The sequence below is a fragment of the Microtus ochrogaster genome, chromosome 19, assembly GCF_000317375.1.
Source record: "Microtus ochrogaster isolate Prairie Vole_2 chromosome 19, MicOch1.0, whole genome shotgun sequence".
Taxonomy (NCBI): Eukaryota; Metazoa; Chordata; class Mammalia; order Rodentia; family Cricetidae; genus Microtus; species Microtus ochrogaster.
The window spans coordinates 36,874,820-36,891,743 of record NC_022021.1 but is presented as its reverse complement, the minus strand read 5'-3'; the positions used below and the strand labels follow the sequence as shown (position 1 = coordinate 36,891,743).

At 34.5% G+C, this 16,924-nt stretch overlaps 1 protein-coding gene across 2 annotated transcripts in view; it reads right to left on the bottom strand.

Annotated features, from left to right (window-relative positions):
* The window catches only part of LOC101986955 (cadherin-10), a 184,757-nt gene that overhangs the window by 40,124 nt on the left and 127,709 nt on the right, over positions 1 to 16,924 (bottom strand). For both annotated transcript variants that reach the window (XM_026783755.1, XM_005356651.2), the window contains exons 3-5: positions 14,196 to 14,490; positions 12,090 to 12,209; positions 11,206 to 11,373 (exon numbers count right to left, since the gene is read on the bottom strand). In XM_026783755.1, coding sequence (XP_026639556.1) covers positions 11,206 to 11,373; positions 12,090 to 12,209; positions 14,196 to 14,490 — 583 coding nt within the window. The remainder of the gene's footprint in view (positions 1 to 11,205; positions 11,374 to 12,089; positions 12,210 to 14,195; positions 14,491 to 16,924) is intronic.

The following is a 16,924-nucleotide window of genomic DNA, read 5'->3' as shown; positions in this document are numbered from 1 at the left end:
ATAGGATGAGGGAAAAGGGAAAGAGAAAAAGAAAGGGGGAGGAGAAGGATGTGTGTTCTTTGTTCCACTAATTTTAATTTCACGAAGATTTCACTGGGGGTATGTCTCTGAGATTTTGTCCTGCGTTTTTATTTTCGGCTTGGAATTCTTTTGATTGCTTGACAGTTTATGTTTACATCTGAAAGTCTGTTCACTTCATGTTGCTGTTACATGTGTGTTCAAGCATTGAAGATTATCAGTTCACTTCATTTCTCTGTTAGTATAGAGACAATATCCATTTTGAGGTTTGATATTGTTGGGTTAGTGTTATTAATGCTATGCTATGTTTTATAGTTTTGACAATGTAAGCATGAAAGGGAATAGGTTTTATTGGTTTACAATAAGCCTGATAGTTCTGAAGATATTGATATAGTTATATTGATATTAGTTCTCTAGTGATTTCTTAGGAAGTATTTATGTAAATTAAGATGGAGATACATTAATTTTCTTCCAGCAATAAAAATGAATTTTTCTTCAAAGTATTCCAGAGTTTTCTATAAAACCATGACTGAGCTCATTCATTAAAGTAGCATAGATATAGTTCTGACAAATAAACCAAAGAGTTTTGTAAGAAGTTACGTATATTGTTAAACACTCCTCACACCTGCCTTTTTGTATGAAGTTACTCGTTTACTCTTTGGAAGCCGTTTTATTCAGTGATCTCTATGCATAATATTAGAATGCTTTCTTTGGAATTACACTTTGCTCAGATCCAATTTTAGGTCACACTTTGTTTGGTCTATTTCAAATTTTAAAAGTTCATTTTCATGTTGTAAACATACAAAAAGATGATTCATTAACACTCTACTATTTATTTTCTAGTTGCTTATGCTGAATACAAATATCTTGGTTTGTCATGCAAACTGATACTGCATTAATTGAGAGCCAGTCTGTTCTCCTTCCTGGGGTAATCGCCACATAAGCCAAGAAGCAGAGAACTGAAGCACAGTCTTAGATTCTTATGTTCACACTGACAAAGGCAAAGGAACACAGCCCTGGCACCCATCACGTTTCATTTCTTTTTAAAGGCGCCTATTTGCGTGCTACTTATTTCTTATCGTACAGTTGATGGAGCTTTAATTATGCGGCGAGCTTTCCTATCAATTCCAATTTGTAGTTGTTTGAAATTCATTCCCAGGTGTCAGATTGAATCATCTGCTTCGCTTTTAATGATTAGAGCACATAAATATTTCTTCCCGGTAAGTATTCTTCTACCTTGGTTGCCCGCGTAAGCACCTGGATGTGAGAAGACCGTGCAAGTGAAAATCTAGAGGTGATGTTGCAAAGAGGCCTTCCAAACAATGGAGCAAGCAATGGCTGTGGTGACTTCAATAAGAGTACTTGCAAACTGACACTGAAAACCTCACATGACACCCGAATTGTCTTCATGAAAGATTTCAGACACCTTTGATGCATTTCATGTTTTCTGTCTTAGGGACTGATAGACTGGTCACAGACTCTCCCTTGCACTCAAATAACAGGGTTCCTATACTGTAATATCGAAAATTTTGCAGATTTTTGTAGTGAAATTAGAAATAATTGGCAGTTCAATTTAAGTAAGGGACTTTGGGGAAAGCATAGTCAAACTAAGAGATGTGACAAGTGATGTCCTTTAGAACAACAAAAGAATTGCCAGAAATCAACCTGGAGAGGAACAAGGGCAAATTGCTTTTCTCCAGGTTTTGAGCTTAGCAACAAATAGCTGCTATTTTGTTTTGTCACAAACAAAAAAACGAGGTTGAAAGAGATAATTTTTCTTTATCCTTTGTCCTCTGTCCTTGTTGCTATCACATTTACATAAGAACCTTCTACTTCTCCAAGGTGGAGATTTTTCAAAATGCCCCACACATACGAATCAACAAAATAATTTAACATAAGTCTAATTTTTTATTTGCTTTGTGTGTAATCTTCTTGCAACATCTCAGTGCTGTATAATAATCTCAAACAATACTTGCTTTAAGAAAAATGACACAATTATGCACGTTTATAAAGCATTCCATTGTATAATGCTCAAAAGATGTTTTTTAATGAGCTTAACAGGAAGAAATTAAAAACAAGATAAAGCTCCTTGGAGGCAATGCAGGGTAGTTAAGGAAATTATTCCGTGCTAAATGGGCGTTTAGGAGGAGGCAGAGGGGAGTTGAAAGTCACACTGGAGACTGACAAACTGCTATGGCTTCGGAATTGAAGACTTTCACCAGAGGAGACAGAAAACTAAATCTCTGAACACCAGAGACAGGATCACTGGCTTATTTGGGGGGCATTTAAGTTAAATTAGAGCAAAAAGCCATGCTGGATATTTTAGGGTATTTTTTTTCTTATGCCCTTGGGGAAGGCATCACGACAGAGCAACCATTGATCTCCTGAGTCTATAGGATCTATCTTGGCATTTCTTTGAAATTGTCTGCCAGTATATTACATCAATTCACAGAACCGCAACACATAAAAACAGAAATATGTAGCACTGGAGGGCGGGGGTGGGGGCTTCTAGAAAAACCTCAAGTCAGTTAGCCACAGGCGAAGGATTTCATTGCACTTACTGTGCAATCCCTTTACGTCTCACCTGAATTTTAATTGTCGTAAAAAATCATTAAGAATGGACTAAACGTGTTTGTACAGCAAATGCTTATCTATATTCCAGGACTTGGAGTATGGTCAACGTTAACTTTGTAAGGCAACACAAAACAGGGACTCTGATTCCCATTATGACATATGTTAATATTAAATTGGCAGAGAAAAATGTAGCTCTCAATAAAAATAAACAAATGATAAAAAATTGGTTACTCTGAAGCAATTTCCATGGGAATAAATAGGGCAGTCTAGAGAGACATAGCTTCCATAGAATGCCTCTTAAACAATTATATTATTTCAACACACATGAAAAATGGGATAATTATCCAGATTCTGTCATCCTAAACATGTTATTTCACCGACATTTTACATGATCGTTTACTTAAATGCCACATCTCCGATTCACGTCTTTCTCCAACTAGTATACATTTACAATCCGTAATTTCTGCAATATAAAAATCCAACTTGAAATCCTTCAGTGTCCCTCCCTCCATCTGCCCTTGCCTGACTCCGTCCTTCCTTTTCCCCTCTCTCTCCAACAAGCTCTTCTGGTAGAAAGCTTCAAAAGCTTCAAAGTACCTTTTTTATTGGTACCTCCACCTTTTATCCCCTGAATCTTTGCTTGACCTGGTTATTCACTCCTGTGAATCACACACTTAGAGATGCTGTGATCTCCCTTCCCTCCTCCCTTTGGCATTACTTCAGACACAACTCCAGTTGTGTTGAGTCCTGCGGTCCAGCCCAGTCAAATTGCACACCTTTTATTGAATGCTACCTTTGTTTATTTGGTCTTCCCTAACAATGACAAGCCTTAATGTCTTTTGCTTTTCTGCCTTGAAATTTTTGCTATATGTTAGAATGACTTTTAAATAATAGTTTCTTGCCTGATCCTCTCCTATTTAAAATAAATTAACATTTTTTGCTTTTAGCATTAATCAAAGCATAGTACTCATTTTAATTAATCTTCATTTATGTACACTCATGGATGTACTTATATGTATGTATATTTATAATATAAACACATTTTAAATTTATATGCATGTGTCTAAACCTTCTTGTATGACCCCATGGAAGCCATTCTCTTGAATTAGATCAGAACCTGTTGAGCTAGAGTCACAGAGATTTGTGATCTACTACATGGCCCTTAGGAAGTGCATACTGGGTTCTTTGAAAAAAGAGCAAATTCTCTTAATTACTGAGCTATGTCTCTAGCAAGAAAAGTAGTAAGAGGAATTATGCTGTTAAAAAAATACACAACAGTAAAGTAAATAAATATGAGAGATGAGATGTATCTGTAAACTGACCAAAATGCAAATAATTTAAATTGTGTCCTGTGTCATATTTCAGAATTTAAGATTATATTATTGACATTCTCAACATATATCATGTTAGACAACAAAGGTCTACACATAGTAGGACTTAATGCCCTTTTACTAGATCAAAGGCTTTACCAGAATTATTTCTTTCTAATTCTTGAACAACAAGTACTCAGACAATGTGGGAGGAGGGAGGAGCAAATATTTGAAAGTATTTTAGTGTGTATAGTTAAAATCAAAATCAACGCAACGTGTATAGCTACAGTGCTTATTGTAGGTATACTTCTATTTCCCAGGTAATCAAAGAAAGAAAAGAGACCTTTTAAACTGCATTTTCTTCTTCCTTAAGTTGAAGCATCTTTTTGGGGACACACCTGACAGTTGTTCTTGTTGAAAACTACTTGATAACTTTAAATATGCAGATCAGCCTGGGGCTGACATTACCTTGGGATCCTCACTAGAGGAGAGGTTGACGCTATTTACAAAGAGAAAATCATCGCTTATTAAATCAAATCTCTCTTGTACCAGGCAGGGATTATGGCAGTCCCACAGCTCAGTGATATACGTGCTTTAAATCCCTATGTACATTATAAAGAAGTTCCTTGAAAGACCTTGTCTATTTTGTACATACTTGCTTGTCTATCAGCTGAAAAAGCCAAGGATGGTTTTATCCTTCTTGTTCTTTAGCATCACAGAAACACCACCAACAATAGCATCAATTTCCTTTTCCTTTTTCTATGAAAATCAGTTAACATGATTCTCAGTGCCAGGTATGAAACTGAATACATAATTCATAAATAAAACATGGAGTCAGGGATTTAGTTAAAGGTAAAATGAACAAAATAAGTCACAGACTATTTCTATTATAACTTTTTTTTTCATTGAAACATTTAGACACACCAAATTTAATTACAAATGAAGCGCTTTTTAAATAGATTATTATATCCCTGCAAAGTGGTATCACCATCAAGTAACATTAGTTTACCATTTGGGTAACAGTTTACAGATTTCAGTTTTTCAAATCATAAAATGGATGAAACACCTAATGTAGATGTTGTAAGGATTAATTGACTTTGCACTTATAAGATTCAGTATAAGTTATAATAAGGCTTTTTATAATTATTTTATACTGCTATTTTTTATATTTTTAACTACCATTATTTTTAATTTTGGACAAAACATTTATTCTTATTTAAATTTTTGGGCCAATGACATTAGTCAATAAAGAGAATTCTGATAAAACATACAAACATGCTTGCTATGAAATCATTTTTAGGTTTTGAGTGGGTCGGTTACCAGTTGTCATTGCTTTTAAATTTTTTATCACTATATATGATTTTTAGATAGAGCTAGAACAGAATTATAAAAAGATGGTATGGAAATCTTAAGAATTATTAGCTGTGTTAAATTGATTCACAATCCTAAAATATCTTCTATTACCTATAGCTTATCTAAATAAAAACTTTTCTCTGAGATACCTTGCATTATAGATATAGATATGGATATAGATATAGATATATAGATATGTGTGTCACACACACACACACACACACACACATATATGTATGTATGTATGAATGTATGACCGTAATCAAATAAGGGAGGAAAGTTTACTTAGCTACTATTCGGAATAACTTTTGGTGAAATAACTTTTTAGGTGCAGAGTATAATTAATTAAAATATTTGAGTGAATTTAACAAGAAATTGGAAATTTACATCATAAACACATCATTTTTCACTAACATGTGGTTTTTTATCTACAGTCATTAGACCCCACAAACAAAGGAGTCTTGCAATTATGTTTTGAGTGATCTTTGGAATTCACAGTTCTTCCTTCTTATAAAAGCTTAGCTAAACTGATAGGACATAAATTTATATGGTACTAGTCCTTGATTTATCAATGTAAAATGTATGCTGAAATTACATTGATTCAATTCAATGTAAATATATGGTTTTGTGAAGTCTGGGTTCCCAAATTCTTGTACTCCTTACTACAAAGAATGTAAAAATATCTGACTTCTTTGGTTTTTTTTTTGTTTTTTTGTTTGTTTGTTTGTTTGTTTTTTGTTTTTGTCTGTGTGATTCTTGTGAGTAAAGACTTAAAGTCTTTTGAATTACATGGAGGTATTTGCGAACCATCATATGAAAGTTGGTATTTTTCATCTTTATCTTGCTTTCAACTGGAGGCTCAATTATCCTCCTGGAATATCTAGTCCCTTCAAAAACTATATTCCAGTCACAGACCACATGCAAATCATTATTAGTCTCAAGTGCTAGAATCTGCTTTCTGCTACCAGCCCTCATATAATATATTTGAAAGAATTAAATACTGGTCATTCTTTCTCTTGGAAGAAGAATGTTGTGGTCAGTCTAACCCCCATTGAGGATATCCCTGCCTTCTGACTCTGGGCTGCAGGAAAACTCAGTTTTGCAACATTTTCACAAAGGTGTCTGTTTGTTGATGTAAAAACCCATTCAGAAACAAATCCTCTTGCCCCAGTTTTTTTTTCTTTTCTTTTCTTTTTTGGTCCCTTCAATGGTCCCAGCAGTTAAATCTAAAAATCTTGTTTCTTCTTAAAACTTTAGGAGAAAGAATAAAAAGAGGAGGAGGAGTTGATCTGGGGAAAGGGTACCCAGAGGGGAAGCTAGGAGGAGGGGTGGGAAGGAGAACTGTGGTGGGGATGTGTTATGTGAGAGGAGAATCTAATTTTAATAAAACTAAAACAATGGGAAGATAAAGAAAACAAGGGCTGGCATAGCCAAATATAAAGTAGGTATATTAGGATTAGATGTACAAAAATGAAACATAACTGAAGTCAAGGAACACGATTTAATTTTTCACTAGTTGCAAAGGAGTTGCTCTGTAGTCCTCACTAACATAGTGTTAATTGGCTCTTTCAAGGCACGTGCATTTTATTGCTGCTCTCAGAGCTGGAAATTCCTCCAGGTTTATTGTGTCTTCAATTGGACATGAATGAAGGGAAGTTTTCAGTCTGAGGAAAAATAGAGAATTTGCAGCACGAGGAAAAAACAAAAGGGAGGAAACCCTTATGTAAGGAGGATTTGTGTTAAGTTACTATGACTACTAAGGACGTTTAGGTGTCTTTGTATTTAAGTTGTAATGCTATAAGAAATAAGTAAAGTATTTGGTCAAAAAGGGGTCTCAAAGAAGCCAAAGAACCTAATTTGATGCAATTTCAATTTCTGAAGTTAGGTGGTGATCCACAGAGAAATATTTTTAGATAAAAGAATTTGTGATTTGGTTTTGAAAATTTTTGTTAAACATTAAATAATAAAAATTTTGTTAAATATTTTATTTCATAAAACTTGAAAGAAGTTTTAAGTTTGATCTGGCTTCGATGTTTAAAGATGGCAGAGCATCACTTACAGAAATAAACATTAGTGCACCACAGAGTATGCCAGCTACTAATGAATCAATACTGCCTAGACCATAGACACTGAATTAGACATTGAATTATTTAGTCTTACATCATCACTCTGTGAAGCATACGCTACAACCCAGTGTTACTAATAATAAAGAGAAATGTAGAACTCAGTTTAATGCACCACACTAGAAAGCTGCTAAATGAATTACACCATTGAGACTCATGCAGGGTCTGTTGTAGAGTTGTCCAGGAAGCAAACCACTGACAGGCCAGGAACCCTTAAGAAGCCATGGACTGGAAATGTAGTTAACCTAAATTGATTAAATGTAAGAAGAGCAGGGTTCATATAAGATTTAGAGGGAAACTTTTACATATCTCCGTATTATATTGATTCCATACTTTAAAGATAATATTAAAGAAAATAATGTCCTTAAAATAAATTTTTCAGCCCTTAAACATGACAAATTGAATTTTCTGAGAAGGAAATGGGGGAGGTTCTCAGTGGAGGCGGGGGGTGAGGCTGCAAGGAGGAGTGGAAGAAAAGGAAACAGTTTGGGATGAATTATATGAGAGAATAATCTATTTTCAAAATCAAAGGATTCTTGGTCGGGTGGTGGTCCGCGCCTCCAGCACTCAGGAGACAGATGAAAGCAGATCTCTGTGAGTTCAAGGCCAGCCTGTTCTATAAGAGCTAGTTCCAGGACAGACTCCAAAGCTACAGCGAAACATTTTCTCAAAAACCAAACCAAAAAAAAAACTCAAATGTGGTAAATATTTTTGGTTTATATTACAGTTTCTATTATGTAGTGTCTGCTTTGCTCCCCTTGTTTTATACATTGGGGAATATAATATGGTAGTTAAAATGTGTGTGAGTATTTACATATTCACAAATACATATTTATATATTACACATATCTCAGCTTTAGTGATGTGTTGTATGTGGACATGTTCAAAGATAGTACAGCAATTCCTAAATGATAAATATCTAATCAAATGGTATTACACACTAAAAATCAGTTTTTCACATTCTAGATGTCCTATATTAGCAAATAATATCCTATTTAGTGTGAAAGAGTATCCTTAATTGATACATTGTAAATATTTGTAAGATAAAAATAATCAGTAAACTATACGTTCACTTAAAATTTAAAATTACGAGGTAGGTTACAGGGTATATTGACAGTTTTCCAAATCTATTCTGCTATACATTTGGTGTTGCATACTGAGATCAACACATCAATGTTGCTACTCTCACTGTATTATTTAATCTTGAATCAACTACTGAGTTGAGATTGTAATACTGAGTAATTATAATTTAGTAAAAGACACCAGGAAGTATGGTGTCACGTAATTTTTTTTCATTAGAAAATTCTGTGTATTCTTTTTTCAGCTTCTATTAATTAATATCATGACAACTACTCTTGCCATATTTTTGTATTTTATTTTGTGTAGTAAGCCTAAATTGTGGTAATCATAAATCTTTAGTGGATAAAGACAAATAAATGCTTATTAAATGAAGGGCCTAAGAGGGAAAACACATAGTAACAAAGGTTCATTGATCATTTTTAGGCTTAAAATGTCTGATTTTCCAATCAATTATAATCTATGAATTACTTTATCGAATGTTCCACTCAAAAACAAGCCATTAAAATTTCCTGGGAATTTTAAATGTAATACTACTCCAAATTCCCATTCCAAAAACAAAACAAAACAAAACAAAAAACCAACCTTTGAAGCAGTTATTTTGCTCCTTTCTGGTTATGGAATTAGTTATACATAGTTCATTCCCCTCCATTCCTATGTTAATTCTCTGAGACTTTTTTATTTTATTTTATGTGTGTGAAGTTTAGTCTGCATGTAGGTATGTGTAACACATGCTTGCCTGGTGTTCTCAGAGGCTCGAAGAAGGCAGCAGATTCTTGAGACTGGAATCATGGGCTGTTGTGAGCCACCATGTAGGTGCTGGTAACCAAGCCCAGACGTGCTGGAGGAGCAACAAGGGCTCCTAATGGCTGAAATGTCCAGCTCTAAATGTTCATTCTCTTGATAACAGATTCAAGATGAACGTTCAAGAATACATGGGAGATGTGAAATTAAAATTTTATATTGTATTAAATTCTTTTCATATTACCAAAACATTCGAAGAGATATTGAGGATTACTATACCTTTCCTCCTCTTTGATCAATAATACAAATAACATTGGTTGAAATATAATTATTTGAAAAGTGTGGACATGGCCGGACGGTGGTGGCGCACGCCTTTAATCCCAGCACTCGGGAGGCAGAGGCAGGAGGATCTCTGTGAGTTCGAGACCAGCCTGGTCTACAAGAGCTAGTTTCAGGACAGGCTCCAAAACCACACAGAGACCCTGTCTCGAAAAACAAAACAAAACAAAAAAAAAAAAGTGTGGACATGGATGTCTTTTTTCTCCCTACACTTAAGGATAAAACCAAAAATCAAACATCCATTCCTAAAACCCCATTCTGATTGGCATGTAAGTTAAATGCCTAAAAATAATCCATATATATGATACAAACATATAAACTTACACATACACACACACACATGATACATTCAGACAAGCAAGTTCAAATAATTCTATCTGATTTTATAATTCTTTACACATGCAGTTTAAAACAAATTAACCCTAATCATGAAGGGCTGACAAGAAAATCTAGGATAACAGTATGGAAAGAATTACAATTCTTCTTATAAAGAGTAAAATTACAGTGCAGTATTAAAATTCTTTCCAGGTAATCATCTTGCATAAAGTTAAAAATACCATAAAAACATTTTATAATTCATAATTTATTTTTATCATGAAAAGATTCAGTGGAAGGCAAAAAGTAAAACGTGATCAACCTTGATGCTGATATCCAGAAACTAATGAGAATTAAGAACAGAGACGGGGATCAGCACTAAAGACATATACACTCAGGTGACAGTGAATGGATCAGCAAGTTATATTCATATATTAATTACCTTCTTTGTGTATAAGAAAACGATGCTGAAAGAAGAGGAGGCCTTGAATTTAGGGGTTTTTGAATATGGCAGAGAAGAACAAAGTTATGGAAGAGGGAGAAATAATAAAAATTACATTTGCAATTTTTTTAAATTAAAAGTAATAGAGATGACACTATAATGCGCTTTTTGATTTATTACAACTCTATGTTCTATCTTGCCATGGGGACCTAGTGAAACAGAAGGAATCTTGCAGAGTCCTGAGAGCACAGTAGCATAACTGTCATCATGTCTATGCTGCACACATAATAATCTACCAAGTTTTATAAGAGAGAATAAATAGATGTGTTAATCATACGATATATGGTCAGAAGAGAATGTCTTTTAATGGATTCTTAATTGATCCTGGATATTTGGAGAATTAAATAAAATGCATTTAACTAATGTGGACCCAGGAAAAACTACCCCCACATGTGACTGAAAATGTAATTCAAGTTCTGCCTGCCTTGCCACTTATAATAGAGTTTTTATGATTAGATGTTTTATTAAAATTTTATCTTCAAGTTAGGATCTCCCTTATTAGTATCTAAGTAGAGAAAAATATTCATTATATATTATTGGCTTTTAAAATGAACACATTCATTTTGCTGGATTAAACAGTTATTAGGTAATAGCCACACACTGTGTGCCATGGGTATGTGTGTGTATATGTGTGTGCATGTGTGTGAGAGGAACAGAGAGACAGAGAGAGGTAGTAGAGATGCAAAGTCCCCAGTTCTGTAAGAGGTATTTGTAACGTATTTAGTTTTACCTTAAGCTGGCAGTTTGGTAGTAGGCTATCACCATCTTTTTGTTAGCTGATAGGTATGTTAAGTCAACCTTTTTCCTCTGGATCTTACGTTCTACAGAATGGCTGTTAAAGGGCACTTACTCTGAGTGAAGCGAGGCGGGTTGTCATTGACATCTGTTAGTGTGATGTTCACTGTGGTGGTACCAGATAAACCCCCCATCTGGCCACCCATGTCCTTGGCCTGTATGACCACCTGGTACTGTTCCCTGTTCTCTCGGTTCATGTTTGGTAAAGCTGTCCTGATGATACCTTTGAAAAAAAAAATACAAATACTGTGTTATCACACTATGCTTGTAGGCTGCCAATTTAATCAAGCACCATACTTATGACATCAACTTATACATATGTAACCAACCATTCTAACATTAAATTCACACAGATCTTTGGAGTTCATTTTGTTTTCTATCGCCCGGTTACCTCATGTGGACTATAGTGATCTAAGCTTACAAGTAAAGTCTAAGTTACATTTCTATTAGTTCAATCAATTGTTTACTTTGAGTTTTTAAATACACAAGAATCAGACTGAGGACACATTAAAGGAGGAAGTTCTTCCTATGCAAACATGAAGGCCCAGTTTTAATCCCCAACCTCCAGATAATGACAGTAAGGGCCTGCCAACGCAACTCTTGCAGGGCACTATAGAATGGTTTCTGGGATTTAATGGGCAGGTTATTTAGCCAAACTGTTGGGGTTCAGGTTCAATGGAAGACCTTGTTAAAAAGCAACACGTATATCTACTGAAAAGTAAACTTGATGCCCCACTATGACCTCCATATACATCTGTATAAATGTGCATATATCAAGTATATATATGAACACACACACAGCAAATAAAAATCCAGCATGGCCCTGCTGTTACTCTCCTGAGTGTGTGAATACTTAGGTTTTATTTTTGTTCACCCATTTATACTTGTAAAGATCACAGACATGATAACTTCAGCAAACACCAATACATTGTTTCTGACCTGTTTCTGGCTCCACAGAGAAATAAGGCTGCCCTTGAAGTATGCTGTATATGACTCTGGCGCTGTTCCCGTAGGAAGGGTCGTCAGCATCGGTAGCTGTGACTTGCACCACAGAAGTACCTGAAGTATCCAAATTCAGCTTAGTTCTGCACAGTACCAGAAGGAGGAGCAAAAGTGCTGGTTTTCATTGAAGACTTGAATGATTTTTGACTTTAAAAATGACCACTTTAAGAAACTATACAGTTGGAAGATAGATATAGATATCTAGATATATCTATGTAGATAAAGGTATATAATGTTGGAAATGAACCTTAAGTTCAACTTAACAATATTTATTTAGCCAAGAGGTGTATGTTTATGCACCAAATAGATAATTTTCAGTATTTCAGAATATAACAAACATGGTTCCTTTGTAAATATTGAGGTCAATATTAACATGAATTTTCATATAATAGACTTGTTTTGTATAAAAGGCACATCTAAATCTCAAAGGAGTAAGTATATTCTTTCTCCCTCTGCACTAATTAGCTCTAAAAATAACCAACTTCTGCTCTAGAATACAATTTTATGAATAGATTGAATTCCAAATATAGAAACAATCCAAGATGATCCCACGTTCCCAGAACAACTAAAATCTGTCTAGTAGGGTTCATGATATCTGTAAGGACTATATGCTTGGTAACTCTCCAAAGTCTTTGGGGTTTATAGAGTGCAATAACAAATGTTCTGAGAAATGTATGAATTTGGTTGCTATTATCAAAACAGCAATAGTTACTATTTTAAAAAATGCTTTGATTAATCTAAACAAGTCCTACAGAATCGGGACATTTGGTTTTCTATGAAACCAAATATATCTCACTCTAAAAATATTATCAAGATTTCTAGGGGTTTGAATATATTATTATTAACTATTTAATAAAAGTCAAGTATTTTCAACGTCCTACTCAATATATTACACTTAGTAAGATTAAAAATAATTCCATTTTCTTAAAAATGTACTTTTACATTTTATTTTATATATTTTACAATCCAATGTTTTTCTTCTGTATAAAATTTTTGTATGACTGTGAGGTTTCAGTGTGATATTTTTAATATGAGTATATAAGAGCAGATTTTTACTATGTGAATGTTAAAATGCAAAGGTATATGAATATTTAAGAAAATAGAAGATAATCTGGCTTTTATTTGAATATGTAAGCAATCTAAGTAAAAGCTTTGGATAAATTGTGATATGTATACCTAAATAAAACCATATCATATTACTGGTACTCACTGGGGTTATGTAAATATGTGGATTATAGCAGCAGAGTTTTGATACATAAATATTAAAATACAAAGGTATTTCAGTATTTAACAAAATAGGAGTTAATCAAAGTATTAAATTAAACAAAATCTTTTGATAAAACTGAGACAAGAATATATAAGTGAAATTGTATCTTACTGCTGTTATTCTCGTTATACCAGTCTATGGTCTACAATTCTGACTAACTCTCTTCTGGCCTATAGTTAGTTGCCTTTTTTCTGTTGCAGGATTTCAAATGTTTTTAAAATATATTGCTGTTGAGCATGTACCTAAATTTTTCTATGTTGCTTCCTGTAAACAACACAGTATAGCAATCATTGAGATAAATAATAGGTTTCATGACTAGTTTAACATATGCAGGCAGACATTCATCAGCACATGTACATACTATGCCACTTAAGGGACTGAATATTCAGTATCTGTAGGGGGCACAGATGTGGGCCCTGTGGACAGTGGGAAACAACTCTAATCCCAAAATATTTGTCTTCAGGACCTTACAAGCTTGTGCTGAAAGTTCATATGACAAGTGCCATCTTAATTTTCTCTACTGGAATGTACTGGCATATTCTTGATTTTTGAGGTCTACCTAAGTGTGCTATGCAGATTTGCAAATTCACAAGACATTTAAGATTAATAACATTAATAACCTTTTTCTGTCTCATTGCTTCTGTATTCAAAAATATATGTGTTTTGACTAGGGAATAAAAATGGTGATCTAAGCTAATTGAAGACAATATCACAAGATTTTTTTGCAATTGCTTTCGTACTTTTTATACCATCTTAAAAACTGTAACTGCACTTACCTACAACGGACATTTCAGGAACACTAGCAGTATAAATTTCCTCTGGGAACGTTGGCTCATTGTCATTGATATCGTGGATTTTGATCACAAATTCAGACTCTGGTTCTACTGGCCTCAGAGTTCTTCTGTTAATAGCTTGAGCACGTAGAGTATAAAAGGCCTTTTCCTCCCTATCAATTCGTCGTGTGGCATGAATATCACCTGTTTTTTCATCAATAATAAAAAGAGTACCAGCTCCGTCTCCAGATAAAATATATTTGAGCGATCCATCTCCTTTATCTTGGTCTGAATGAAGCTAGAGGAAATAAAAATGAGCATATCTGTGATGATGTCTAAGGAATGGGTAAAAGAATTCAAAGGTGGCCCTTCAAATCCCATCACACATAATGGGGTCAGTAATCTCAATACTATAAAACAGAATTGAGTAACTATCAGTTCTATCACACTCAAGAACCACCAAGAGTTTTTCATGTAGAATTATGATTCTTTATTCTAAACAGAAAAAAAATCTCCCACATTAAATTAAGTTCTCTCTTCCCTGCTTGGTATATAACCATTTCTTTGAACAAATAAATCCTGATAAAGACATAGCCATGAGAGTATCAACAATGTCCTTTCAACTATTTCTGGAAATGTTAGGTTATTTTTCTCTCATATTTGACCGGGAATTCAGCTCTTATCAACTTATTATTGGTTGCTTTTTTCTGCTTGGTAATTAGTAACATCTTAGGATTTCTAACTCTTTCAAGCAAACATGAGACAGACTCCAAATGTGGTAACAATAAATGTAATGTTTGGTTTCATATAGAAGATGCCCACTACCATGCAGATATTTGTGTATCTTAGAATAGAGCACAGATATTTACAAAATATTAATACATATATGCTAAACAATAGTTAAACAATAAATAAATGATAATGTAAAATATGTTCTAACTTTGTACCTTGCCAAAATATCTTCTTAAAATCTGCAAAGGACAAAAGAATTCAAGAGAAGATTGTGACTGACTTTCCTGTGTCTATAGCAAAATCACACCAAAACTTTGAGAATTGTTTTATCATATTAAGAGATGTATTTGGGATCTTGTGCACAGAACATCCTAGGGAGCGCATTGTTGCAGCTGAGCTGTGGGTCCAAGAACTTATGTGTACTGAGAAAATTCTATTTTTCAAAGTTATCCCTAAAGGAAATCAGCCAGGCTTATAGACACATGGATGAGTAAATTCAGACTTTGAAAGAATAAACTAGAAGTCACTCTAAGACTAATAATTAAATTCTAGGCTGTTGAGTAGTGGAGAGTAATATATCCTAAGCATCTTCCAGATAATGTGACTGTGTTCCAAGTTAATATTACTCCATCTCTCCTTGTCATTGGATTCTTAGCTTGTGGAAGAAGCTTGTCCACAGAAAGGACAGAAATTTGGAATAATTATGATTATAACTATGCCTTTAGTTGTACCACAGAACCACTGGTACTGACTATGCCACGACTATAATTTTAATATTGCAATAAAATGCACTTTGTTACTTACTGATACTTCTACTTATATGGCTTTCTTATTCTTTAGAGCATGGCCTACGAATTTTATATGAAGGGTAAAGTAAATAATGGGAAAGGAACTTTAACAGGGGAAAGGAATGTGAGGATAGGTTGGAGAAGGGCTTGGGGAAGAATATCTAACTCTAAGAATGTATTAAAAGTCACATCGAAATTTGATTCTTTCAAAAAATTTTATACATGTGAATATTTATATAAAAGTGTTTAATTGGAGTTACACTATGTAGGGAATTATGTCCATTTTAGAAGTCCCAGTTTTCCAAATTAAAAGCCCAGTCATAGATATGGATACCTCTCTTCAATTCTGTCAAAAGTGTCTTAAAGACTCCCAAGGCGAGAAACAATAAGCATGTTGCTCTTTGTTTTGCATCAGAACTTGATAGGAAAGATCTACCCCGCCCCCACACACACATTGATTGTAGGACATGGAGAAATCAAGATGATACTGACTGGAAAGCTTCCTCCCGGCTGGCTAGCTCTCATTATTGAGAACTTGTTGTGCAAGCTTCTGAACAGGAGGAGAGCTAGCAATCTTAGCAAGCTGTGAACCTTGAGAGCTAAAGTAATGACCAGTACGGCAAGATTATACCCATAGATGCAGTAGTGCATAAACTATGAGGCTACCCAACCATTTTTATGATTGTGTTTAAGACCTGCTCCCCAGAAGGAAACTCATGGCCCTTTTGAAAAATGTACCGAAAAACCCACAGTTGGGGTGCTCATAGGTTCAGGGCGGAACTAACAACTGTTAATTTCCAAATGAACACAGTATTAAACTGCCCTCCAAAATCACATTTCTCTAGTCATGGGTTAGTGCAGGTCTCAGACTTCATCTGAAAAACTTTCAGCTGTGGAAGGTGGTTAACAGAGAAAAGCATAACTCACCAAACTGCAGAGAATAAGTGAAAGATGAAGGCTGAGCCAAAGATGAGACATTGTATCTCAACTTCTCCCCAAAGATGAGGTGTATGTATCACAGTAGAAGGACCAGGTTTTAAATGGCTAGCTAGCAAAGACCAGAGGAAAACAGTGTTTTCTGGACATAGCAGAATCTCTGCACTCATGAATTCATAGCAGCTGTGGTTGCCTGTGCAAAATCTGCCCCAAATCAACCCAGTCAATATTTTGAAATACAGTTGAAAGACATTCGTGAGTCCACACTGTTAAATG